At 49.7% G+C, this 27427-nt stretch overlaps 1 protein-coding gene across 5 annotated transcripts in view; it reads right to left on the bottom strand.

The window, feature by feature from the left end:
• Positions 1–27427, bottom strand: part of PLEKHA2 (pleckstrin homology domain containing A2) — an 80542-nt gene that overhangs the window by 6962 nt on the left and 46153 nt on the right. For all 5 annotated transcript variants that reach the window (XM_070781453.1, XM_070781450.1, XM_070781452.1 and 2 more), the window contains 8 exons: positions 24841–24897; positions 17941–17989; positions 16484–16581; positions 9557–9697; positions 8885–9031; positions 8493–8561; positions 8016–8086; positions 3704–3767 (listed from right to left, as the gene is read on the bottom strand). In XM_070781453.1, the coding sequence (XP_070637554.1) occupies positions 3704–3767; positions 8016–8086; positions 8493–8561; positions 8885–9031; positions 9557–9697; positions 16484–16581; positions 17941–17989; positions 24841–24897 (696 nt within the window). The remainder of the gene's footprint in view (positions 1–3703; positions 3768–8015; positions 8087–8492; positions 8562–8884; positions 9032–9556; positions 9698–16483; positions 16582–17940; positions 17990–24840; positions 24898–27427) is intronic.

The raw sequence follows: 27427 nt of genomic DNA, 5'->3' as shown, positions 1-27427 counted from the left end.
CAGTCTGATGAGCTTTGATTGAGGATCTGCTGTCAGCATCACAACAGATGCAATGGTTTTAAGCACTGAATTCTAACAGGTCATCAATAAAAGGCTTCTAGAACCTCCTTTGGTGGGCCAGTGGTTTCCACTGCAGGGGGCACAGGTTTAATCCCCTGGTCAGGGACCTAAGATCCTCATGCCACAGTCAAAAATAAAAAATAAGAGACTTCCAATATATATTACTGGTTACTTCTGTTGCAACTGCCCAGAATTTTTAGGCAGCCCCTTCTTAATTCTATTCCCAACCTCTGCAGCCCTCCTTTCCAACAACTAATAACCCCTACCCTCTCTCCAGGAGCAAATCCCACCTTCAGATACAGCCCTGCCACGTATGATCCATTCAAAGGGCAAAACTGGCCACAGTCATCTGAAAGAGAGATTAAAATATCCCCTTTTTCCAAATACATGTCTCTGCGGGGCCAGATTTTCTTCATACTCTTCCATCAAAACAACATATGGCCACAGACTGAATGCAGAAGCAGATCTGAGAACCCTGCTGTCTTCCAATAAGCCAGCCATTAAAGAGATTTGCAAAAATACAAAAAAAAAAAAAAAAAGATGCTACTCCTGTTGCTTCTCTGTTTTAGAAACAGAGTTATTTTTCATGAAATGTTACTTGTGATAACACAAATGAGTTTACGGTGGTTGTCTTTAAATGAATAAATACATATTCTTAAAGAGTTTTAATCTCTACTCTTCTCCAACTTTCTGAGTCTGCTGCTATACCCAGATTTGCCCAGTCCCTCATTTATTTATTCAGGGCCATGTGAGGGTTCTTTTACCCTAGAAATGTGACAGCAGATGGAAAAGGAGGACAGAAGTCATGATAAGGTTCTGGTTAATGTGCAGACACTCTTGCCAACGATGCAGTGTCTTCTAAACACTTTTTGGTTGAGTTCATGTTTCCCAAGCACTATCTCCACCCAAAGCTCTGTCCTAGATCTCATCTGGCATCATCGTTCACCTGGCATATGTTTACTTAGCACCACCACCATGTCAGGCACCATCCATCTGGGGCTGTCCTAACAGGTCACCTTGGACATCTTGCAGGAACCACAACCACCTGAGCAAGCTTCCCTTTGCCCTCGACAGCCCCTCCTTCCGTGTGTCCGTCCTCCGCGGTGACGGCTGCCATCAGTCGCCCTGAGGCTCCAGCCTCAGGGTCTTCACCTCCCGTCTCTCCCTTCATCCCACATCCAATCAACTTTAAAGTCCTGGAAAGGACTCTTCAAATTTTTCCACTCTTCTTCACCCATCCGATATCAGGCTTCCTTATCCCGCACTGAAACCATGACAATAGCCTCCCAACTGCTCTGCTGGCTCCTGTCTCACCCTTTTCTTATCTGTCTCCTACACTGCCAAGCCACTATACCACACCAACCAGGACATTCATTGCCAGGGTCCAGGGTCCTGTTGAAGTGGCCAGGATCAAGGACTATCATCTCCCCTTTACAGATGAGGAGAACAAGGCTCTGAAACTTACACCATTGTGCAAATGGGATTTTTAAGAGGCAGATCTGACTGGGTCACTGCCCCAGCTTAACCTCCAAGGGCCTAACCTCCAGGATAAAATACAGCTTTTTAACAAGGACCCTCTATATCAGCTTTCCAGCACCTGAGCCTCTTTCACCTCTAGGCTTTTTTTTTTCACATGCTGCTTGCTGTTCCCTCTCCCTGGGCCAATACTTTGGCCACCTGATGCGAACAGCCAACTCATTAGAAAAGACTCTGATGCTGGGAAAGATTGAGGGCAGGAGGAGAAGGGGATGACAGAGGATAAGATGATTAGATACCTTCACCGACTCAATGGACATGGAACTCGAGCAGACTCCAGGAGATAGTGGAGGACAGGGAAGCCTGGCATGCTGCAGTCCATGGGGTCACAGAGAGTCAGACATGACAGCAACTGAACAACTCTCTGGGCCACTTTTCCTCCATCTTCCTTCAGGAACTTCCCTTAATTCCCTGAGACTAGGGGAGGTACCCTTCTTAGGAGTTCCCATAGCAACCACTACTTACTCTAAAGGCAGCCCTTCTCACACTTTCTTCCCACCCCCACTGCCCACCCCCCCGCCACCACCTCCATGAGTGAGGTTGCTTAATTAACACACATAGGTTCTTTGGTCATATTCTGCATGCCATACTGGGATCATCCAACCATCTAAATTATTTTTTTAATTTGCATATATTAAAAGTTAATACTCTGCTGTAAAATTCGATTTCACACATCTGCCACTACAGTATCACACAGAACTATTGCCTGCGTGCTAAGTCGCTTCAGTCACAGCCAACTCTTTGTGACCCCTATGGACTGTAGCCTGCCAAGCTCCTCTGTCCATGGGGATTCTCCAGGCAAGAATACTGGAGTGGGTTTCCATGCCCTCCTCCAGGGATCTTCCTGACCCAGGGATCGAACCCCTGTCTCTCATGTCTCTTTCATTGGCAGACGGGTGTTCTTTACCACTAGCACCACCCGGGAATAGTTACACTGCCCTAAGAGGTCACCTGTGTTCACCTCCCCAGCACGCCGACCCCCACCTCATCACACTGTTCTAATTGCTGGTTTTCTTGACTGTCTCCCTCTCTGGTTCAGGATCTGCTCTGTTGAATGTTGGGTCCCCAGGTCGAGGCAACGCTCTGCACTCTGAGAAGAACCTACAGATATCTGTCAAATCCAGGAACTGGAAGTTCTTGTTGTACCTACAGCTCAGACTTTGGCCCCGAACAGCACGGAGGCTGCTTGAAGGCCCCAGCACTTTCCAGGGCTCTTCCCGGGTGTTCATCTGAATGAATGGAACCCACAGATGCCTCCGGCTGTCAGCAGGTCTGCTGGGCTCAGCCAGGGGGACCCGTTCGGAGGGCGCAGCTGCTCACGAAATGGCTGAGAGGCGACCTCGTAAAAGGGAGGGCATTTAGTGGGGAGCATGCAGGAAGCCCTAAGAAACGCTGTGCGGGGAGGCCCCAAATTTCAACCAACACACCCCACAGCAGCCTTGGCACTAGAAAGGCAGCATCATCGCAAGGCGGGGGAGTCAGGGGACATGCCGTCTGTGGACTGACCGCTAGGCGGGCCGGGGTGGGGACTAGGGCTTGAAAGTCTAGGCCGTGCTAGAGGCTGGAAATCTGCCTTTCCAGCTCCCATGATCTGAGGAGGAGCTGGGAGAACTCCAAAGCCGTGGGTGGAGGGGAGACGCTTCTGAGAGCTGAACGGCGGCGCCCACACAGTGGCTTTCTCTGTGCAGCTGGCTATGCACCTGGTCCCCGCACAGGGCCCTCTGTGCTTTGGTCCTTCCGCACGCAGCGCCGTCCACACAGCCGGGGCTTATAAATACCCTCCAAGGGAGAAGTGAAACCACTGACCAGTTCTCCTTTTCTCTGCTTAGCTGGCGCCTGGGAGCCGAGAGCAGCTGGTACAAGCTCACAGTCCCCAGTGAGATGGCTCGGGCCACTCTTATTATTTTATGGTTGGGAAGCTTGGGGCAAACATCCTGTTTAGAATGAAATGGGACCCGGACTGACTGACTACCAGGGGCCTAAATTTACCGCCGAGAAACTTCGAACAAAATAAAAGAGAAAGCAAAGGGAAAGGTAGGCCTGCAAGTACACGCTCCACAGAGAAGGAAAGTCCCCGACTTCTTGGGATGGGGGAGGAGCTTTTTACCTGCACGTAGAAGGTCCTGGAGCTGGTTATTATTTCAAACAGGTTGTCCCTCATCAGCAGATCGCTAGACAGAGAGAGGGAAAGACGTTATCAGGTATGCTGGTCACCCACCAGGGACCTGATTCAAGCTAAGACGGGTACCTGTGCCGCCTACCGTAAAAAGGGGGTTCACAGGCCCTTCCTCCTGCAGCCCCTGCCTCAGAAAGCATTGCCCTGTTTCCTTCAGCTTCACTCCCTGGAGGATCTCCAGTGGTTTAACCATCCCCATGGACACCCCCTCCCCAATACACACCACCATCAGTTCGCACAAGACACAGCTCCTTTGCTTCTAAGACCTCCTGCTTCATATGCACCACACCCCGACACGGCCTACAGTTGTGTTTCTTTAGTGGCCAAGATGTATCAAGTGTTTTGTGAGAGGTACCGTTTTGAGAGGTTTTATTTTAGGGTCAAGTAATGAAAGTCTTACTAGATATAAACACACCCATGTAAATACACAAGCTGTTAATATCCATTATATCTACATTAAATATATATATTATATACATATGTTTATTTGTATGTATTATAGAGAGATAACAGACATACAACAGTATATTCATGAAAAAAAAACAGTAAATTTGTTTCCGGTGTACAACATGATTCAATATTTGGATATAATGCAAATGATCACGGAGAAGGCAATGGCACCCCACTCCAGTACTCTTGCCTGGAAAATCCCATGGACAGAGGGGCCTGGTGGGCTGCTGTCTTTGGGGTCGCACAGAGTTGGATGCGACTGAAGCGACTTAGCAGCAGCAGCAAATGATCACTGTCTAGGCAACACTCACCACGCTACATAGTTACAATTTGTTTTCTTGTGATAAGATGATAACTTTTAATATCAACTCTTTTAGCAACTTTCAAATACAGTGCCCTTAACCACAGTCACCATGCTATACACTCCATCCCCAGGACTTATTTATTTTATAACTGGAGGTTTGTACCACTCAACTCCCTCCACCCATTTTGGTTACCCCCAACCATCCACCTCTGTTAACCCCCAATCTGTTATTTGTGCTTTTTAAAAAACCTTTTGGCTGAGCCATATGGCATGTGGGACCTTAGTTCCCCAACCAGGATCAAACTCATGCCCCCTGCATTGGTGGTGCAGAGTCTTAACCACTGAACCACATGGAAATCCCTGTCTTTGTGTTTTGAGATGCGCTATTTCATCCAATCTTCACCACCATTCAATGAGGCAGTAAGACTTTCCCCACTGGGGAAACCCGGGCTCAAAGAGGTTCTGTGACTGGTCCACGGCACCGAAGTAAGTAAACGGTAGAGTCAGGATATGAATCTGGGTCTGATTCCAGAGTCTACACTCTTAATTACTCCACCACCAGGCCTCTCCTAAGGGACCCAAATCTCTCATTTCCAAAGCCTTTCTCCATCCGCACAGCAACCATATTCACGTCACCAAATCCCTGCTCTCAGAAGGGGGCTAGATGCGAAAGAGGAGAAAGGGAAGGAGAGTGTGGACCATTTAAAGATGCTTCAAACTGGGGGTGAGGTTTGTAAGAGGGCTCTGACTTCTGCAAGGAAGAAGGCTAGAAGTAGTTGATGCTTAGCCACAAGCCTCCAAATGGCCGAAATGATTTCCAGGGTGAAACGCCTGCCTGGTGTGTCCAGTCTCTGGGGGAACATACAGGAGCAGGAGATCTACCTCCTTCCCTATAAAAGAACATTAAAAAGCAAAACTATAGAGTCAAACACTGAAGTGTGTGTTACATGCCAAGAGTTAGAATGATTCCAAGAAAGGACTAACTGCAGGTGGACATCCCTGGCGGTCCAGCGGTTAAGACTGCACTTCCTGTACAGGGAATATGGATTCCATCCCTGGTCCGGGAGCTAAGATCCCACATGCCGAGCGGCACGGCCAAAATTTTTTTTTTAATGTAAGAAAGAAAAGACAGGACTGATCACAGACAGGGCTGGCTTTAGGAATCAGGGCCTCGAAGGAAATGGCAGATGTGTGGCCAGTGACAGGGGCATGTGGGCAAAAGAGAAGCATGAGATTAAAGACCCCCAGGAGAGGGGACAGCTATGGGGTGGGGGTGGGGGGGTCAGATAGACTTAGGGCCTGATCCTGACTCCACTGGGAAATGGTATTTCAGGCATATGTCTAAAACTTTGTGAGCCTTTGCACTCCAGCTGTACAATGGAAATCAGAAGCCCGTCTCTAGCAAGCTTATCACTACAAAGATCAGTTGTAAGTTATACGCGGCATCTGGTGCAACGAGAAAGTCACACGGTGCTCATCTGAAATGCATGTCATTAGCTATTGTAGTCCCTTTCTGAGTATCTGAGAGGAGATGGCACTTCCTTCTGGCTAAAGTGGTTTAACCTTTCAAACTATTCATGCACGTACATACAGTCATGTAATCAACTGCTGGGGAGGAAAAAGCAAAACTGGGAGGAAATCCCCACCCTTTTTGCATCCATTTCTCATTTCTCAGGCTGTATGAAGCCTTTTGTGCTCAGTTGCTTCAGTCGTGTCCGACTCTTTGCAACCCCATGGACTGTAGCCCACCAGGCTCCTCTGTCCATGGGATTCTCCAGGCAAGTATACTGGAGTGGGTTGCCATTTCCTTCTCCTATGAAGCCTTTTAATTCAATTCAATTCAACAAACATTAACTGACTATCCAGGTGCCCAGAACCCCCTTGACTGGGCTGGGGAGAAGCCTAGTCTCACAGGCCTGGAACCTGCAGAGTCTGGGAGCTTCCTTCCCCGGGGATCTGCCTGTCTCTCAGTTCTCTTTCCCACAGTTCAGTCTGACTCTGCCGGTCAGCGTCTCAGGTGAAGTGTGAAGCGCTCTCAGGACCCAACATTATCTGGGTTCTCTAAGCCACCCGAGCCCGCCTGTTGACCTGCATAGGCCTCCGGGGTCAGGAACAAGTCCCATCTCTCCTCCACCCACGGTCAGCTCCGGAGCCACACTTCTGGAACTTCCATCTGTAGCTGCTCTCACAAATGATAATCTGTCGGTGGGAACTTTCCTTATCTTCTAAACTCTGCAACTGCTGTTTGCAAGGCTCACGACAGTCCCCACTTCCGTGGGCCACAGCTCACCTCGCTTTCATGCAAGACCCTCCCACGCCTTCATGTGAGAACAGTCAGCCTGCCGTCAACAGCTCCCCTGGTGACCCTGGCTCTGCACGCACAGTCCGTGGGAGGGAGATACAGCGAACTGCCCCTGCAGACTGCTGACGGAGGGCCGAGCGAGGACCGCCAGGAGCCCAGGTGCCCCTGGGTCTCTAAAGCTTGGCTCCAAGAGCACCGGTATGGGTGCCGGATATGGGAGAGCCACTGAATGGGCCCCAGGTCCGAAATTCGTCCTGCCCTCCGTGGCCCTGGAAAGGTAACCATTTCCTGGAGGAAAGAGGAACAGCTTAAAAAATACTTCTTCTTCCTGCCCGACAGCATTGCCGTGAATCAGCCCTATGTTACGAAGACAACAGGGGACCTCCCTGATGGCTCCGTGGTAAAGAATCCACCTGCCAATGTAGGAGACAACCCCTGATCTGGAAAGATCCCACATGCCATGGAGCAACTAAGCCGTAACGATTGAGCCTGTGCTCTGGAGCCCAGGAACCAGAACTACTGAGCCCACGAGCCTAATTACTGAAGCCTGCATGTGCTACAGCCTGTGCGCCACAACAACAGAAGCCACCAGAATGAAAAGCCTGTGTGTGCACCACAACTACAGAGTAGCCCGTGCTGGCCATGACTAGACAAAAGCCCACACAGCAATAAAGACCCAGCACGGCCAAAAATAAATAATTTTTTTTTTTTTAAAGAAGGTATCAAGGATTTTGTCAAAAGGAAGAGAAGAGAAAAGGCATAACAATTCAGGTCAGAGGCACTGGTACAAACAGGGCTCTGAGCAAATGTGCTAAAAAGTGAGTTACTAAGGGTACAGTGCCCCCCTCCCCCCGAGGGTCAGTCCTCCTGGGCAATGAGCATCCGACGCCTGAGAAGGACCTCTCTCTCCTCTGTTCCATATTCTTTCTTTTCCTCCATAAGAACAGTGTTACATAGGCTCATCTGAGCAGTGAGAGTAAAGGGCTGGGAAGTGGGCAGGTTGGCCCAGTGCACCATCTTGCAGCTGTGACCACTTGGATGGAGACAGGCAGCCACAGATGTCAGGGAGACAAAGTCCTCCTGCTCTTAAAGGAAGGCTCTGGAACAGAGCCTCAGACAGGGAGTAACGGGAGAGCTAAGATGGCATATGGGGTTCTGACCAGAGAAGAAGAAGCAGAGACAATTACCCAGACTTGACCAGACACTCGTGGGTCTTGAGAACATCCTTGAGGAATATGGTACGAAGTGGTTCTCGGTCCTGGGGGAGGAAACGGGGAGACAGAGTGAATGAGGCTGTCTGCCCAAGGCCACGCTGGGACCAGCCGGCCATTATCATCAGACATGACTGGCTGAAACCAGGCTGCAAACAAGACAAGGTCCCGAAACAATCAAAAGAGGAGGGAAAAAAAAAAAAATCTAAGGTGCTCTGCGGGTCTCAGCACACACAGGGAGGGAGTTCATTAAGGCCACTTTAATTTCATGGCAAAGCTGCCCACACCAGGTGGACGGAGCTAAGATGCCGCACACTCCCAGCACACAGATGAGTCTGTGTGCCCACATCTCTGTTCACACACATGCGCGCGTACACACACACACACACACACACACACACACCTGTGTGTGAGCCCCCTCGGTCTCCTGAGGGCCCCAGAGCCACGACAAACCTGCTCACACTTGAAGTAGCAGATGGTAAAGTCATCCAGCGCAAAGAAGCGCCGCTTCCAGCTCTTGCGCTGCAATAGAGGGTAGAGAGCAGAATGTTAGAAGAGGCCCCGGGGGTGCATTCTGGTCCTAAGCTCCTGGGAACCGCAAAGGCCAGGCTCCCAGCTTGGGGGACCGGGGTGAGGAGCCAAGGATTTCTTCCTCTGCGGAAACGCCTGGGAGCACCTCTGACAGCAGGGCGCTCATTTCCTTTGAGCCCCTCCAGGAATCGGCCGGTGTGGGCGTGGCCGGCTCCACCCTCCTCCCAGCAATCTGCCCTCCCCTAGGGCTCGCCCACACCCACTGGCTCCGGGGATCCCCAGAACCCCCTTCAGTTCCCCTCGCGGACACTCACCACGTTCCCTTGCTTCACACAGTAGCCGCTTTTGATGAGGGGCGGCCCGGTGGGACCTCGGCAGCCGGTCGTGGGGATGTAACTCTGAGACCTCCGAAGGATGGCGTGGGAGCCGGGCTCACCCACTTCCTGCCCATCCCCGCCGTTCTACATGGAAACGGGGACGGCAGAGTTAGCGCCTCCCTGCTCTTGACACGGCCCCACCTGCCTTCCCCAGCAGCCCTGGCCAGTCACCTCTTCCTCTTGGCCCACGAGGGCAGTCAAATAAGAAATAAACCAGAAAGTAAACTTTTGCCTTGGGCAGGCACTGTACAGGGTGCTTTCACAGAGCAAGGCTGGGGAGGGCAGGCAGACCCAGGAGAAAGGGAAGGGCTGCCAAAGCAAACCAGACGAGGCAGAGGCACAGTGAGCTTGTTGCCAGCCACCCTCGGCCCCGCTTCCCACGGGCTTCACAGGTGCCAGTCCTCGTGGGTGATGCAGAGCCATCCTGGCCACAGAGCTTCAGATGCAGCGGCCTCGTCTCTGCACTGTCTGTATTCTCCATCACCCCACATATACGAGCTCCCCCACCCCTGCCCTCTCCTTGGTCCTGCCCTCCTGTCATGTCACTGACACACCATGGACACCCCCGGACCCCCCGTGCCCCAGCCTGGCAGCCCCAGGCCCCAGCACCTGGTTGATGGGTGTGTGTACCACCACCCCTCCGATGATCTCTGTCTTGTAGGCCACCTGTGGCTTCTTCTCTAAGGCCAGAGGAGTTGCTAAGCTCTTGAGAACTTCGGTCGTCAGGGGCAGGTTCCCAGCTTTGGGTACCTGGGAAGAACGACAGTGTGGTTAACTGGGGAGGAAAGCCCAGAGAAAGCAGGGAGGTGACCAAGGAGGCGGGGAGGAAGAAGAAAGTTAATGTGCCAAGTTATAGTAAGATACCCCTTCCCCCCATGTCCTTCCATCCATCCAAACCTGGATATGAGGAATTCAGCAAACCACTCCCACCACACACACACACACAGCCACACACTTACTCAACAAATGCGCTGAGCACCTACTCTGAGTGAGTCAGCCCCTGCCTGGCTAGAGACCAAAGATAAACCAGCAAACACAGACACACTCCATGTCCATGCTGATGAGGGAGACTGATCGCAAACATACAGCAAGACTAACAGTCAGAATAATTACAAATTGTGGTGAGTGCCTTGAAGACAATAAAGAGGAGCTGAGACTGACAGCAGGGCAACTACTGGAGGGGACTGGTTGGCATTGTGGGCACGGTTGGTGTAAGTCTCCAGGGGAAAGAGATGCTCAAACAGTGCCCTGGAGGATGAAAAGGAGCCAGGAACATAAAGACGGGAGAAAGGATGCTTGGCAGTAGGTGAGACACCTGTGGCATCTGGTACAGGACTTGGGGAGCATGTCCCAGGGCTTGGGGTGTAACCTCTGACTTGTCACTAAATGAGTGACACAGTCATAGAGTTATCATGGTCATCAAACGATGAGAGGATATAAATTCAAACACTTAAAATACGAATAAAGATACAAAAGTTTTAAATTAAGATATTCTAAGTAAACTTTTTTAAAATTAATTAATTTATATTTTTTCGGCCGTTCTGAGTCTTCACTGTTGCATAGGCTTTCTCTAGTTGCAGTGAGCCAGGCCTATGCTTCCTTATGGTGCTTGGGCTTCTAATTGTGGTGGCTTCTCGTGTTGCAAAGCTTGGGATCTAGGTGTGTGGGCTTCAGTATTTGCAACATGCGGGTTCAAAAGCTACAGCGCTTGGGCTCAGTAATTGTGACGCACTGGCTTAGCTGTCCTGTGGCACGTGGGATCTTCCAGGACCAGGGATCAAACCTGTATCTCCTGCATTGGCAGGTGGACTCTTAACCACTGGACACAGGGGTTTAATAACTTTTTATTAACGGTACTAGCACTTACAAATATCGCCCTCCTGCAAAATGATTTATCTTTGATCCTCTCCAGCTGATCAGAGAGTCACAGAATTTTTAGGGCACGTTTGAGACCACAGGTTGCTGGTGGTCCAAAGGCAGGCTTGCCCCGACCGTGTCTCGTCTGTCCTATCCAGTATGTTTTTCAACCTGCAATTAAAATCTGAAATATTTCATACAAAACAATCTTGTTTTCCAGCAAAGCAGCAGTTCAATCTTTGGATGGGGAACAGATTCCTCAGTTCGTCCCAGTCCTGACCATCTTCCCAACCCGAGGTCACTTATCCTCATTCATGTTGCCACTTTTCTTCCTCTTTGTCCATTTCTCATTTATAGGAAAATCTTTCATCACCAGAGAGGCCCAGAGCAGTCCAATCATTTGCCCAAAGCCATGATGAATATTAACATCTAAGCAGAGACCAAGTCCCTGAACTCTGCTGGTTCAGTCCCCACCACACCACAAAGCCTGTCCTTCACAAGGCCCCAAGACCCCATGTGAATCTGCCAGGAAAGTAACTGCAGACCCCAAAAGAAAACCTAACATCCTGTTTCACTTCTTCTACAGCCTTGGAAGCTAGAAAGACCTAAGAATCCAGATCTTTCAAGAGCTCACAGCTCAAGGATATATTATACAACATGGGAAATATAGCCAATACTTTGTAATCATTTAAATGGAAAGTAACCTTTAAAAACTGTAAAAAAAAAAAAAAAAGTTTAAAAAAGAAAAACAAAAACACTATTGCAAGACTTCCCTGGTGCTCCAGTGACTAAGATTCCACACTCCCAATACAGGGGGCCTGGATTCGATTCCTGGTCAGGAAACTAGATCCCACATGCTGCAACTAAGATCCCAGTCAGTTCAGTCGCTCAGTCATGTCCAACTCTTTGCGATCCCATGGACTGAAGCATGTCAGGCCTCCCTGTCCATCACCAACTCCCAGAGTTTACTAAAATTCATGTCCATTGTGTCGGTGATGCCATCCAACCATCTCATCCTGTCGTCCCCTTCTCCTCCTGCCTTCAATCTTTCCCAGCACTGGAGTCTTTTCCAATGAGTCAGTTCTTCGCATCAGGTGGCCAAAGTATTGGAGTTTCAGCTTCATCATCAGTCCTTCCAGTGAATACTCAGGACTGATCTCCTTTAGGATGGACTGGTTGGATCTCCTTGCAGTCCAAGGGACTCTCAAGCATCCTCTCCAACACCATAGTTCAAAAGCATCAATTTTTCAGCGCTCAGCTTTCTTTATAGTCCAACTCTCACATCAATACATGACCTGGAGCAGCCTAATTAATTTTCAAAAACTACTGTAAGCTAGGAAGTGGGGTGGGGGGGGGGTGGGGGGAGTTCACAGCTCAGGGCCATAGGAGAACTAACTCTGCCTGCTAAGGATGGGAATGAAGGACCACACCCCTATGTATCTAATTCAAAGGAGTAAGACCATCGTGATCAAAACTGGGGCCCCAGAAAGAGGACAGGAAGAAGGGTGACCTCTGCCCACCACCTCTCCAGATGAGGCCAGAAACACCCCCTCTCTTTTCCTTCTGAGACAACAGTTGCTTTGGGCCTCTACTCAGTGCCAGGCGGAGGAAGTACTCCTCTCTTTCTGCATTACTACTCATCTCAGGCCACTTTACCAGCCAGGCATCTGTTTCTCTATTTCACATATGAGGTAAACAAAAGCTCGTTAAAAGTCATCGCCACTGCTAAAAACCACTACCAATGAATTCCTGAAACCCAGCTAAGGAGGGGGGGAGTAGCCTTTCAGAGTTCACGACGGCCAGGAAAGGACCCCTGGCAGCTTGGTTGTCGTGTTGCCTCTCGACCCGTCAGCCCACCCAGAGAACTGCTGGTTATCACTGCTCACACCCCTGCATCATCGGCTCCCTCTGACCAATTGCCTGGCTCTCCAAAACAGCTTACACTTCCTGACAGTGAATCAGCCTGCAGAGAACAAACTCACCAATAACCATGTACCAGGTCTTGAAAACAAGGACATCCTCTTGGCTTGTCTGTCTCCCAAGATCCCAGTGAAACAGGCCCCTCTTCCACCATCCCGTCCCCTCTCTGGTGAAGGGTGCCCTGATGGAGGAGATCCACAGGGTTCCATTTGCAACAGGAAATGAAATTTGCAAGGACTCTCTTCCCACAGGCAGGGCAAGACTATGAGGAATAGTCTAACTGTGATAGGGGAAAGTATGCTATAATTTCACTGTCCAGTTTTTAACCCTTTCGAAAAAATGTAGTGAGTTGAATAATGTCTCCCTATGAGCTGACTCATTTGAAAAGCCCCTGATGCTGGGAAAGATTGAGGGTGGGAGGAGAAGGCGACAAAAGAGGATGAGATGGTTGGATGGCATCACCACCTCAATGGACGTGAGTTTGAGTGAACTCTGGGAGTTGGTGATGGACAGGGAGGCCTGGCGTGCTGCAGTCCATGGGGTCGCAGAGGCGGACACGACTGAGCAACTGAACTGAACTGATGCTGGCTTAGGGTGGGTCCTAAGTACAAAGGGTCGGGAAGATCCCCTGGAGAAGGAAATGGCAACCCACTCCAGTACTCTTGCCTAGAAAATTCCATGGATGGAGGAGCCTGGTGGGCTACAGTCCATGGGGTCACAAAGAGTCGGACACGACTGAGCGACTTCACTTCACTTCACTTAAGTGCAATGACTCACGTCTTCCTAAGAGGAGGGGCCATACAGACACGCAGGCCCCACAGTGACGGAGGCAGAAGTGGAGGGATGCAGGACAAACCAGGGAAGCCTCTGAGGGCTAGAAAGGGCAGGGAAGTATTCTCCCCTTGAGCCTTCAACGGGTACATGGAGGGCCTTGCCGACACCCTGATGTCAGACTTCTCAGGACTGTGGGAGAATACATTTCTGTTACTCTAAGCAATCCACCTTTTGCAACAGCCCTTAGGAAACTAATACAGGAATACTACTACTCTGAGCAAACCCAATTCTTTATTTTCTAAAAAATGTTTATTGGAGTATATGGTTGCTTTACAATGTTGTGTTAGTTTCTGCTGTACGGCAAAGTGAGTCAGCTATCTGTACACAGATATCTCCTCTTTATTGCATTTCCTCCCTATTTAGGTCACCGCAGGGCACTGAATAGAGCCCCCTGTGCTATACAGTAGGTTCTCATTAGTTATCTATTTTATACATGGTAGTGTACATGTCAATCCCAGTCTCCCAATTCACTCCACCCCTTTCCCCCTTGGCGTCTGCACTTTTGGCTGAATACCATATGCTGACCGTTATCTTCAATCATAAGGACTCAGTGACCTAGCACTCAGTGACCAGTGATCTGTGGTTACTGGCTCCTGAACCTGGGCGGGTCACTCTGATCTCCAGACATTTCCACTGCCTCGTTTATAAACCAGATGATCACTCCTGCCCTCCCTACTTGAGGTTTTCATGAGGCTAACAAGAAGCCATGAATGTGAAAGTGGTATGTCATCTAACTTCTTTTACATCTGCTGCTTGTTTTTCATATTTTTATAAACCCTTCCAGGTCTCAGAAGTCAGAAGGTCCTAGGCTTGAATCTCAGCTCTGTCATTTAGCAAACTCCAGACTTAGGGCAATGGCAACCCACTCCAGAACTCTTGCCTGGAAAATCCCATGGATGGAGGAGCCTGGTAGGCTGCAGTCCATGGGGTCGTGAAGAGTCGGACACGACTGAACGACTTCACTTTCACTTTTCACTTTCATGCATTGGAGAAGAAAATGGAAACCCACTCCAGTGTTCTTGCCTGGAGAATCCCAGGGACGGGGGAGCCTGGTGGGCTGCCTACTGTCTATGGGGTTGCACAGAGTCGGACACTACTGAAGAGACTTAGCAGACTTAGGGCAAGACTCTGATTTCCGTTTTCCTCATCATAAAAATGGCAGTGAAAGCAGCCGCCTCACAGGAGTGATGTGAAGGGTGAACAGTGTGGCCAGTGAGGAAGCCCCGCTGGACACAGGGTCTGTGTCTTTCATCTCTGCATCCCCTGTCCCCAAGATGCTTCACTTTGCACACGAGGTGCACTAAGAGAAATTTGCCCGTAATGAGGAAGTCAGGTACCCCTCGTCTTCCTTCTGTCCCACAGGATCTTTGGCAGGAGGAGTGAAGAGAGGTATAAATAGAGCAGAGGCAAGTCAGGGGGACCCTAGAGGTTATGGAGCCCTGCAGAGGCTGGGCCATCCCAGCAGGCAGAAAGAGGGCGTGGAACTAGCCGCTTGGAGCAACTCCACGCTCAAGGCACAAAAGCAGGAAAAAGAGGCCCCCCGCTGCCTCCCAGTCTGTGTAGTCCAGTTCAGCAGGCAGGTCCAAGAGAGGACACCCTGGGGTCTTCCCTGGTGGTTCAGTGCTTAAGACCTCACCTTCCAATGCAGGGGGTACGACTGGATCTTAGCTTCCCAAGCTAAGATCCCACATGCCTTGCAGCCAAAGAACCAAAACATAAAACAGGAGCAATACTATAACAAATTCAATAAAGACTTTTAAAAATCATCCACATCAAAAAAAAAAAACAAAAAAAACTTAAAAAAAAAAAAGAGAGAGAGAGAACACTGAATGAGAAGAAAATATTAGACACTGAAAGAAACTCCCCACAGTGTGGAAGACCCAGAAGGGTGAAGACTCCAACATGAACAAAGAAAACCTTTAATAAAGTCAGCATTCTGCAGACACACACAGCGTGTGGGTAGCAGACGTGCCTGAGTTAGCAGTTACCCCCCTTCACAGACCCCCACCATTCCCCTCTCTTTTCACTGCCTTACCAAGGTTTATCAGAAAAATGAGCCAACAAGCAAAACCACATCGATGACTGAATTGTACTCTGCTCAGAGGCAGCATCACAAGTGCTGGATAAGTGTACAGGTTTCTTCTATGAAATTATTCACGGGAACCCTGAGGTACTGGGGAGAATAATCTTCCCCAGCACATACTGATTTTTACTGGAAGTCACTAGAATGCTAGCACTTCTGAAGATATCAGAAAATCAAGCTTTTCAGCAAAGTGTGGCTTACATGCCAGAAGTTGGCCTATATTATTGGTTAAAGGTCTAGTTTTTTTCCCTGAAACAGTTTTCCCTTCTCCTTATTCCAACCCACCTCCCTTTCTTTTTCTGTATTTCTAAGGAAGAAGAAAGGAGTTCTTCCTTAGCCAAGTCAAGGAAAACAAGAGTCCTCATAGAACAGCCAGCAAACTGGTGCTTATAAATGTTAGGATTTCCCAGGACAGGTCAGTGGACGGCCTGGACTGGTCCCCAGGTGGCCTCTTAAAGTCAGAAGAGTCTCCCCCAAGCCAGGAAAAAGTTCCGACTTCCCCCCTCATGTGAGTTTCCTCTAATCTGTTTCTCAGAGTCAGCACTCCATTTTCCAATCCCACCACATTCTGAATCAGCATCCCAGAATGACCCAAACCACGACCGCCTGGGAGCCCTCCCAGGAAGCACAGCGGGGACACCCCATAAACTTCCCCTCGAACCTGATTCAGACTCAGGCTCTCAGCTCAACTTGCGGCTAGTTGGCCAAGGTGTACGAAGAAGTAGGGGAACCGGTCCGGAACGGGTCCTGAGAAAGTCCCCGTCGCCATCCGGGCCACTCCCCACCCGAAACGTGCCAACTGCAGAAAGACTCTCACCGGAAAGGAGAAGGATCATACGTACGGTGATTTTGCTGGCTTGGTTCAAGGCTTCCACCCAGTCCTTCAGATCTTTCTGGTCGTTGGCTTGAAGAAAATACCTCTGCGAGAGGGCGTTGATGACTGCAAAAGGTATGGGACGAAGAGAGAAGAATCCAGGTCAGAACACACACACCAGAACTAAGATGTTTGGTGTAGCAGGGCAGAGGATTCCCGCCAAAGAGACCAAGATGTTCCGCATGGTGCAAAGTCACCTGGGAGTATCTGGGAAGCAGAGCACTCTCAATCTCAAAAAAAAATGTGGATTATTACTCCATTGGCCACAAGACAACACTAATGGCCTTGGTGTGCTGCTGTGCAGAAAGGCGGCTCATTCACCATCCACCAGACACACGCCTGGACAGCTTTTCCAAGGTGCTGAACGCTGGACAGTCATGATAATACACATGCAAGCTTGGCCCCCATGCTCCTGGTTTCCACTAGCTGAACTGACCCGGGTTAGGGGTCTTGTCTGTGGTTGAGACATGGAACTAAGGTTGCCTGGGTTCAAGTCGGTGACTTTGAGACCCCATTTTCAACCTGGTCCTTCCCCAGCACTCTATGAGGTCAACAATTTACTTCTGGGTTCTTCTTCTTCTTCTTTTTTTTTTTTTCTTTTTAGATCTGCTGACCACAAAATCTGAGAGTCCGATTTTTGAGCTTGGCAATGATAGTTGAAGGAAGTGGGAGAAAGTGTGCAAAGAAGTTTGAACCAACCTGAGTGGGAAAAGAGGACAGCTTAAATGACCATGTTACTCTCCTGGCAAAAATAAGCTAGAACTGGAGGAGGTGAGCATCGGGTGAGTTCATCCCCTCATTCCTTCAGAGAATATTTACTGAGCAACTGCTTTGTGCCAGGAAGCACACGCTAAGTGCTGGGGATATACCAGTGACAAAGCCGGGGAGCATCCCTGCCTTAGCGGCGCTTACACCCCAGACATAAAACAGAAGCTATTTGTTAGCTTCTGCTCATAGCACTTAGTACAGCACCGACAAGGCAGTAGAAGCCAGTTAAATACTGATGCTTCAGTGACCTGCATCCACTGAGCGGCTCTGCTTCCTGGGGCACCCCCAGCCATCATTCATTGGCAGTAAGACTTTCAGTAGAACATTCCCTAGTTCCCTCAAGTCTCTGTACCATTCCTCTGCTCTGAGTTAAAGGTTCCTTAAGACTTCCGGTAGATACCTGGCACCCTGCCCTGCAGAGAGCCAGGAGAACTGAGACATCATGGGCGCCTGTGCCTCCATCTTATGTTATTAACAATCTTCGCAGGGAGACCAGGGAAAGGAAGATCATGTGACACCCAGGGATATGGCTGGGACAGCGGTCCCTCACACACACACGGTACAAGTCACATGTGATCGATCACAGGACCGTCTCCACGCAAAAGAGGAAGCTGCTGGAGGAGTGTTCAGAAAACCCATCCTCTGCTCAGGACTTACCGAAGCAAAACGGAGTTTTGGGTTTCTGCTTTGGGGTGGCTATGCTCACCTAAATCAGATGAAAAAAGAAAAGAAACGTGAGTGTGTTTCCAACAGTGTTGTAAAGCTGTGTTGTTTTTTCCTTCAAAACTTTATACATTAGGGGACTCGATACAAAAAGAAGAGTATACAAAAACATATGAGAGCATTTTAAAAACTAATGGCTGAGTGGAAACCTTGCACTCATCATCCAGATTAAGAAATCACCCACTATCGATCCTATTTCTTAGAAGCCCTCTGTGCCCCTCTCTGGTAGATAGAATCCCAGCCCCACCCCTCAGAGATAACCGCTATCTTGATGTCTGTGTTGAATCTTCAAAAATGCTCACAAGCCACTAAGTGCTGAGAAAATTCTCTTTGGACCACAAATATATGTACCTTTCACATTAGCGAGACCCTACTCCTCTCCCAACCACCAAACCTCCTCCCCTAAACAGTTCTGTGAATCAGAGGTGGAATTGTCACAAATACCCAGATTTCAAACAGAGCCCACAGAAAGGTGGGTCACTCACTGCACTGAGACACACAGATCAATTTCCCTTATCTTTACCCTGACTGCTTCACCATGAAAATAAGCACTTCCCACCTGCCCAGAGAGCAGCTGACGGGATCAGGGCACATCCCATATTGAAGGCAAGGGCATAAGAAAGCGGGACTTTTTCTACCTCCTGCTGTGTCATCCTGCCTTTTCAAGCCTGCCCCACATGTATGTTCTGATTCTGTGACTGTTGTGAGCCCGTCTCATTTGAGTTCAAATACACTGAACAAGGAAAGGAAAGCATATTCCATCATATGGAATTAGATGACTGCCCTTGATGAAGGCTGAACCTCCCTGGAGCAGGCCTCCACCACTGGTCCTGGGATTTCTAAGGGGACAGCCCCTTCCCCCAGGACCGAGGCTGGGAACCAATATTCACATGTGGCTATCATCCACTCATGCACACCATTCCCACATTTCTGGGGCATTGTCCAACTTGCTCTCGCCCAGGGGCTCCTGGAGTGGTTCTAGCTTTAACAGGAAGCTCATTAGAAGCCAAGAGCTAAAGAAAACTTTGGAGTCAAAATTAAGGTTTTAGGACTTTCCTGGTGATCCAGTAGCTAAGACCCTGCACTCCTAATGCATGGGACCCAGGTTCCACCCCTAGTCGGGGAACTAGATCCCAAATGAACTCACAACTGAGAGTTCCTATAGTGTGCGTGTGCCCAGTCGTGTCCGACTCTTTTCGACCCCTTGGACTGTAGCCCACCAGGCTCCTCTGTCCATGAGATTTCCCAGACAAGAATACTGGAATGGGTTGCCATTTCCTCTTCCAGGGGATCTTCCCAACCCAGGGATCGATCCCATGTCTCCTGTGTCTCCTGCATTGGCAGGTGGATTCTTGACTACTGAGCCACCTGGAAAAAATCCTGCCCTGCCACAACTAAAGGACCCGAGTGCAGGCAAATAAAATAAAATAAAAACAAGAGGGAAAGACCCAACATTAAAAAAAAAAAAAAATTAAGGTCTCATCATGGCTCACAGTGGCTCAGGATCTGATTGTGACTGACACACCAAGCTGACACACCAGGGTGACTGAATTCTCCCTCTTGGCTCTAAGTTCTTTCTACAGACCTGGCCCAGATTTCTCAACAACCCAAATTAATACTGCCCAGAACACTCAAGATGGGAACCGAGGTGGCAGCCTATAAAAGATCAAAGGAAGGACAGGCGGCACAGCCTGGGCTTTGGTGCCAGAGCACCAGGGCCCCCATCCCAGGTGTCCCAGCTGTCTCACCATTTCCTAGTCCATCAAACAGTAATAATAAATCATGCTCTCACAGGGCCTTGGAGAGGATTAAATGTGACAGCCCAGGTGAAGCACTTAACCCACCTTATCATGCAGAAGCTGCTCAACCAAGGAGAGGCTGTTTACACCCACTCCACGTACCAATGCAAGCCATGCTATGCTGGGCATGAGGGGCTTCCCTAGTAGCTCAGATGGTAAAGAATCTGCCTGCAATGCAGGAGACCCAGGATTGATCCCTGGGTTGGGAAGATTCCCTGGAGAAGGAAATGGCAACCCACTCCAGTACTCTTGCCTGGAGAATTCCATGGACAGAGGAGCCTGGTGGGCTACAGTCCATGGGATCGTAAAGAGTTGGACATGACTGTGTGACTAACTTTCACTTTTCATGCTTGGCATGACGGACAAAATGCTAAGGACCTTGTGAGCTTCTCCGGGCCCCAAAACATGTATGAGACCTGGCCTCCAACACATAAAATGAATATGGCACACTCAATAGTAATAACTATTCAACTGAATGTCTATATGACGTTACACCAACCTCATCAACATGCCTACAAGATGTCGCATTAAGCCAACTTCATTCACATTCTAATTAAACATTCACAAAAACCGCACAACATTCAAAAATAATCAGCAGCTTTGATTTTCTTGGTTCACGAGAATCCCTGGATGTGCAAGACGATAGCTGAGAAATTAAAGCCAATCATAAATTGAGTTACTCACAGTCAAATCATTTCAAAAAGGAAAATGATGAAAATCCTTTCAAATATCTCACAGCCAAACAATTAAAGTCAATGAGGGAAGTGGAGTCATTCTGATGTTTACCATGATGTGAGGTGTACGCTAGAGAGCCTAAGAAAGTCTTTAAATCATCTCCCAGATGATGAAGATTTAGACAAAGGTGAGCCCGCATATCTGCCTTCAAAGAGGATGAAAATCCCCTTGCCTATTTAGCATCTGTGCGCCAGAGCCCTGCGAACAAGCCCTGGCCCCCCGTGCCATCTTGTTCTCCTGGGATGCAGACCCCAGAGTTCAACCTGAGCCACACTGTGTGTTTCCCTCCTGTTTGCATCTGATGTTCTGATCTGTCGGTGACGCACGGGCTTCCTCCCTCAGCACCCGTGTTCTTGCAGGTCCTCAAGCTCAGAGCTCCTGTGTGCCCCGCCCTTGGTTCCTGTATGACCCTGACCCTCGCAGAACTACCTTGGCCCTCCATGCCTTCCTCACACTTTCACCCCGGCTGGGAGACAAACAGTCCACTCTGACCACAGCTTATTACCAGCCCATCCGAGGGAAACGCACTCATTACCGGAAGTCAAAGCTTTCAAAGAGATCACTTGGCTTTCCATTTGCTTTTACATGTTTATCCAGTGTTCAGTTGGGAGTACGTGTGATTACACGCCTGCACACCTGTAATCTGCTTCGTGGTGACCACAGAAGGATTACCTGGCCAAGCAGCTCTTGCTGAATTAACAGGACGCTACTTCTAGGTCAACCCTGATGGGTTGTTTAGCAAGGGTAAGACCCTCAACATCTCTGATCAGCCCCAAGAGTGGCAAAGCCAGAGGGGAAGCAACTACACTCCTTCTTACAGTCCTGGAATGACGAAGAAAATACAGGGACTTCCCTGGTGGTCCAGTGGTTAAGACTCCAGGCTTCCAATACAGGGGGCATGGGTTTGATCCCTGGTTGGAGAACTAAGATTCCACATGCCTTGGTGTGGCCAAAAACAACAACAACAACAACAAAGCAAGTCCCATCTATTGGCTGCTATGCCCTCAGAAAGAAAGGCCAAGGTGGGGGCTGAGAGGGGGGTCTCACTCACTCTGGAGGAGTATAGCTCTGGCCTCCCCCCAGATCCCAGTGATGGGGGGCAGGACCCCCACCTCCTGGGAGGGATAGCACCACTGCCCCCACCACACCACCTGCTGCTGACTAGGCCAGCCCATGCAGCTCCTTCACACGTGGTGAAGGAGCAGAAAGGCTCTTGAAGAAGTGGCGCGGTGGATGGGCTGACTCTGGCCACAAGTAAGTCGCTGCACAGCAGTGGTTGATCGGTGGGTCCTAGGTGAGGAGGCAGGGAGAGGTCGGGGGGCAGGGGAGGTGAGGCAGGGACGGAGCACAGGTCACCCGCAGAGTGACACAGGCGAGGCCGCCCCCTGCCCCCCCAGCCCAACAGACGCTCAGGAACTCGCTCTTATCAGATCCTGCACAGACCACAGGAGCAGCAAAGCCATGGGGCACCGGGGCACTGCGAGCCCGCCCCACCCTGGCTCCCCTGAGCCGGAAGTAGAGCTGGGGCCCCTCCAGCAACAGCAGCAGCAGCAGCAGCAGCCAAAGGCCTTGGAGCCTCGGTGCTGCCCAGGGAGACCCTGCCCCACGAGGCAGCATCAAGGACCCGGGGAAGAGGCACTCACCCACCCAGAATCATAGCAGGCTCGAAGCTGGAGCCTCTGAACCAGCTTCCAGGGGTCAGTGAGCCCTGGAGGCACAGGAGAAATGAGGGTGTGTGCACACACACGTGATTTACCCAGGACATGAATCCACGCTTCTCATCAGACTTTCCTAAGGATCCATGACCCTGCCCACCCCTGCCCGTCAAAAGCCAGGAGTGAGCCCTGTTCCAGGAAGGTCTTTGTTGCAATTAACAGAGAGCCAGGCCCCAAGCTGAAAGTGTAAGTGAACAGGACCCTATGGGGCCTTCCGCAGACAAAGCCTCCCCGCCCCCACCCCCCTCCCTGTATCCTCTGCTTGAGCTCCCCTCTGAGGTACCCAGATAATAGTATCTGATGAAAATTTCCTGAGTTGTTTTGCAGATGTGAACCCCATCCCCCCAACAAGCAGCAGCAAACGGAGGAAGGACTAGATGACCTTGAGTACGTGGTCCCATGTCTCCTGAAGCCCGAGGTCGACCACTAACATGAATTCCCACAACACCATCAGCCCGTCAGAGAAACGTGCACCCTGAGGCCCTCAACCCTCTCATCTGCCCTTAATAACGCTTTGCTGAAACCCTTCAGGGAGCTTGAGACTCCTGAAGGCCGTGAGCCACCTCATCTCCTTGCATGGCCTTGCAGTAAAGCTTTCTCTGCTCCTGACTCCCACGTTTCAGTTTGGTTGGCCTCAAGGGTCAGGCCAGGACTCCCATTAACAGAGGTGGAGCTGGCTGTGTGGAAGAGGAGGACCCGCAAACAAAGCAGGGAGGTGGGTGGAGTCAAAGGCCAGCATCCATCTTTTTCTAGTTGGCCTGAGAACTGGCCCTGCTGCTGCGACATCAACTGCAGAAGCTTCCTCTGTGTTAGCCTCTCTGAAGATGGATGTTCCCAACACCAGCCCACAAGGACGAGCACCCTTAGCGGAGGCCACACGCACTACGGCCAGGCTGCCGCTGCTGGTGCAACAGGTTCCTCGGGGACGGGACACCTAGGGGTTAACAAGAAATAACCTGGAATGCCGAATTTGATACCAGCACAGGCTAAATGTTTTTTTTTTTTTTTTTCTGGGAAAACCCCTGCTTTCTGGCACTGGGTCAGGCAGCAAGCAGTTCAAGGCTCTCCTCTCCGAGAAACCTGACCCATTGGCAGCTGTGCGTTTTGCAAAACCCATCCCCGCCTGCCTCTCCCCTCCACAGAGGGTACAAGGCAGGTCCCTCCTGCTAAAGGAAGCAGCCTCCCAAGCCGAGAATTCGAGAAACCCTCATCCGAGCTGCATTTATAAATCACGATTCTGCAAGAGACTGTAGTCCCTCTTCTCCCATCAGGACGGAGAAAAAAAAAAAAAAACCCTCTCAAATGGGAGATGGTTTAGAGTTTCATTAATCTTGGGGTTCTCTGCTCCCTGCTCTCTGAATTCTCTCTCTTCCAACCTCCTAGTGAAATGACCTAATGAGCTCACAGCAAGACAGGACAGGACAGGACAGGAGAGGGGAGGGCCCAGGGCCCTGGCCGGAGGGGCCTCCGGGAGCCAGCCACATTCTGACCACAAAGCATGCAAATTGCCTGCTTTCCTAAGCCCTTCCCCTCTCCCGGTCCTTCCCTCCTCGCTCTAAGGCTCCCAAACACTGCCCTGCACCCAGTCTCCTCTGCTGGACTCCCACCTGCAACCCCTGCAGTTGCCTTCCCCTTTGGCCCAGCTGAGATGGGAGGGCTGCCCAAGGACCCCCAAAGCTTATTATGAGATGGACAGGAGCCACTCAGATCAGAGCCCCATCCCCTGAGGAGGGGAGAATGTGGACAAGGAAGCCGAGGTCCCCAAGAGGGCTGAGTGAGGGCCTTCCAGAACCTCGGTGCTGGCTGGGGGCCACTTGGCTCTCCTTGCTGGACAAACAGTTCCTCTTTCTAGCAAGGCTCTAAATCCCCCGGCCTTTTTTTTTATCACTGCTGCATCACAGGTCAGCGCCGGTGCCTGCTCCAAGGAGGAGCCACTACACAAAGCTGAATTCAGCAGCTACGAGTGGGCACCATCCACTTGGAGCCCCCCAGGCCCCACCCAGGTCTCAGCCCAGAAGAGGGGTTGCTCTCGCCTCTTCTGTGCAGACTGGACCAGGGGATGGGCTGTCGGCTGGCCTGCCAGCCCGTTCAGCTGTTCTCTGGCTGCTGAGTGGTTGGGGCCCTCCCAGGCTCCCCTCCACAGTGATCCGGTCCCGCCCATGGATAAGCTTTCAGTGCCGCCCCAACGCTTTCTGAGCCATGCCAGTCAAACCATACACTTTGAGAGAATCCTTTACAGTCACTGGGTTTTTTGCTGTTGTGGTTGTGTTCCTTTTGGTCCCAGTTAAAAAAAAAGATCACGTCCCAGTCTTTGCCCACCCACCTCCCATCCCACCTTTGCAGGAGATGGCAGTATCACTGACTGAGGGGTCCCAGAAGTGAGAGGCTGCAAGACCACCCTCCAAGAACCTGCTGCCACAGGCCACCCGGCCCCGGTCAGTTAAAGGCTTCCACGGGCACATGGGGAGCACATCATAGCCCAGCAACACCCCCAGGAGCTGCTGCCCAAGGTGTGTGCTTCCTCTAGTTTAGATACTATACCTACTTACAAACCATGAAGTCCCAGAGCTCCAGGCCGACATTACCTTCGAGATGTAGGTCAGCTGCAAAGATCCGACAGCTCCTGCCCCAATTGCCAGGTTCTGAAAGACATGGGTTTTGCATTTGAAGAAGGATGCTATGCGAGGCAGTGGATACAGGACTACGGAAGGCTGAGAGTCTCATTCTGTTGATGCCACTTTCTGGCTTTGCAATCTTGACTAGTCACTTACTTTTTTTTTTAGCTTTTGATTTTATTTTGGAGTACAGCTGATGAACAATGTTGTATTCGTTTCAGGTGTACAACAAAGTGATTCAATTATACAGACGTGCGTGCTGTCCCTTCAGTCGTGTCCAACTCTTTGCAACCTCAAGGGCTGTAGCCTGCCAAGCTCCTCTGTCCATGGGATTCTCCAGGAATACTGGAGCGGGTTGCCATTTCCTACTCCAGGGGATCTTCTCAACCCAGGGATCAAACCCATATCTCTTACCATCTCCTGCATTGGTAGGCAGGTTCTTTACCACTAGGATCACCTGGGAAGCCCTAAGCCCTTCAATTGTACATGTATCTATTCTTTTTCAAATTCTTTTCCCAATGAAGTTGTTACAGAATATTGAGCAGAATTTCCTGTGCTATACAGTAGGTCCTTGTTGGTTATGCATTTTAAATACAGCAGTGTGTACATGTCCATCCCAAACTCCCTAACTATTCCCTCCCCCACCATCTCCCCATAAGTTTGTTCTCTAGTCACTTACCTTTCTTCACCTCACCACAGTGATAATTCTTGCCACGGTATGTGGACTTAACATTTCCCTTAGCCTCATTTATTTCAGAGATGTATTCTAGTACAGTGGTTAAAAGTGGGGGCTCCACCACTTTGTGAATAAGTTCCTTCATCTCTAAGCCTCAGTTTTCCCTTCTGTAAAAACAGGGATCATAATAGTACCTACCTCACCAGACAGTTCTAAGGATGAGTTAATAGACAAGACCACTTGCAGGAACTTCCCTGGTGGCTAAGACTCCATGCTCCCAATCCAGGGGTCTTTCGAGCCATCCCACGTGCCACAACTAAAGAAGAAAAAGACCCTGCGTGCCACAACTAAAGCTCTCTAGTGCCGCAGCTAAGAGCCGGCACAGCCAGATAAATAAAGTAAATAAATATTAAAAAACACTGGGGATTGTCCCTGTTTAGAGTTATATAGTCATCTTTATGACTCTGAACAAGTGTTAGCTAGTTTTTATATATATATATATATATATAAAATAAAATACATATTGTCCTGACTGCTCTGATATCCCTGTTGGCTTTATCTTGTTTGATGACACTTCAAATTCTCTTCTTAATAAATATGGTACAGAGTAACACAATATAGGGGGAAAAAAGGAAATAAAAACATGTATCTTCAGTCTATTTCAAAGGGCAGGTATGAGTACTAAAATAGAATGGTATCTGTACAGTATAAAAAAAATAAATGCAACATCAAGAAACTCACAGGCACCTTGTCTGGCAACATTCTACCCTGACACAGTCTCTTGGCTCTCTAACTGCTCCACTGTCAGAAATGAAGGGATGAAAACACAGGGAGGGGTGGGAGCGTACCAAAGAAACGGCCGTGGTTAGAAATCACAGCTGGACAGTTTCTCACATATAACTTGGTGAATCCACTCCCACGGGACCTGAGCTCCTGGTGACCTCTTAAACTATTGCCGTAAGCCTCAAAGAATAACCTGGGAGCCCCTATTTTGAAGACCTGGGGTCATCTCTAAGCAATAAACAAAGGCAACTCTAGAATAATGGCTGCAGATCATTGTTCAGTCACTCAGTCATGTCCGACTCTTTGCAACCCCATGGACAGCAGCACGCCAGGCTTCCCGGTCCTTCACTATCTAGTAAATTTCCTAAAGGGTCAACAGTGGGATGACTTGTCATTCCAGGAGCCTGCCCTTAAGAAATATCTTAGATAGCAGGGAAGAGTCCTTCCAAGTGCAACAACCTAAATTCACAGGCATCACTTGAAGTAAGGCAGTGTGTGAAGCTTCCTACTCATAAGAAAATGGATGGAGATAAAACCACGATAAAAGGATTCTCAGAGCCCTAGAAATTTAGAGAAAGAGATCCAGAAAGGACATCTCCTCTCTTTTGCAAACGAGGCCATAAGTCTAAAAGCTGCCCTTGAGTATCTGAATCAGCATTTTGAATATGGACGACTGGATTTACACATTTTTTAAACTACATAATGACTGCATTGTTTGGTTGGTTTTTTTAAAAGAAAACTCTCTGTTGGGTAACCACAGATAGGCCTAGTACCTCTAAGTGTTAGTCGCTCAGTCATGCCTGACTCTGCAACACCATGGACTGTAGCCTCTCCAGGTTCCTTTGTCCATGGGATTCTCCGGGCAAGAATACTGGAGTGGATAGCCGTGCCCTCCTCCAGGGGATCTTCCCCACCCAGGGATCGAGCTCAGATCTCCCACATTGCAGGCAGATTCTTTACCGTCTGAGCCACCAGGGAAATCTATACCCCCTAAATCCGATTCCAAAAAGGAAACACAGCACCCCAAAAGGCCAGTGAGCAGCTGACAGTGCCTCTGAGAAGGCTGTGAACCACCCAAGACAGACAGCTCTGCAGGGA

This window comes from Bos indicus, chromosome 27 (assembly GCF_029378745.1).
Source record: "Bos indicus isolate NIAB-ARS_2022 breed Sahiwal x Tharparkar chromosome 27, NIAB-ARS_B.indTharparkar_mat_pri_1.0, whole genome shotgun sequence".
NCBI classification, from domain to species: Eukaryota; Metazoa; Chordata; class Mammalia; order Artiodactyla; family Bovidae; genus Bos; species Bos indicus.
The sequence above is the reverse complement of the archived record's forward strand: the minus strand, read 5'-3'. Positions and strand labels throughout refer to the sequence as shown.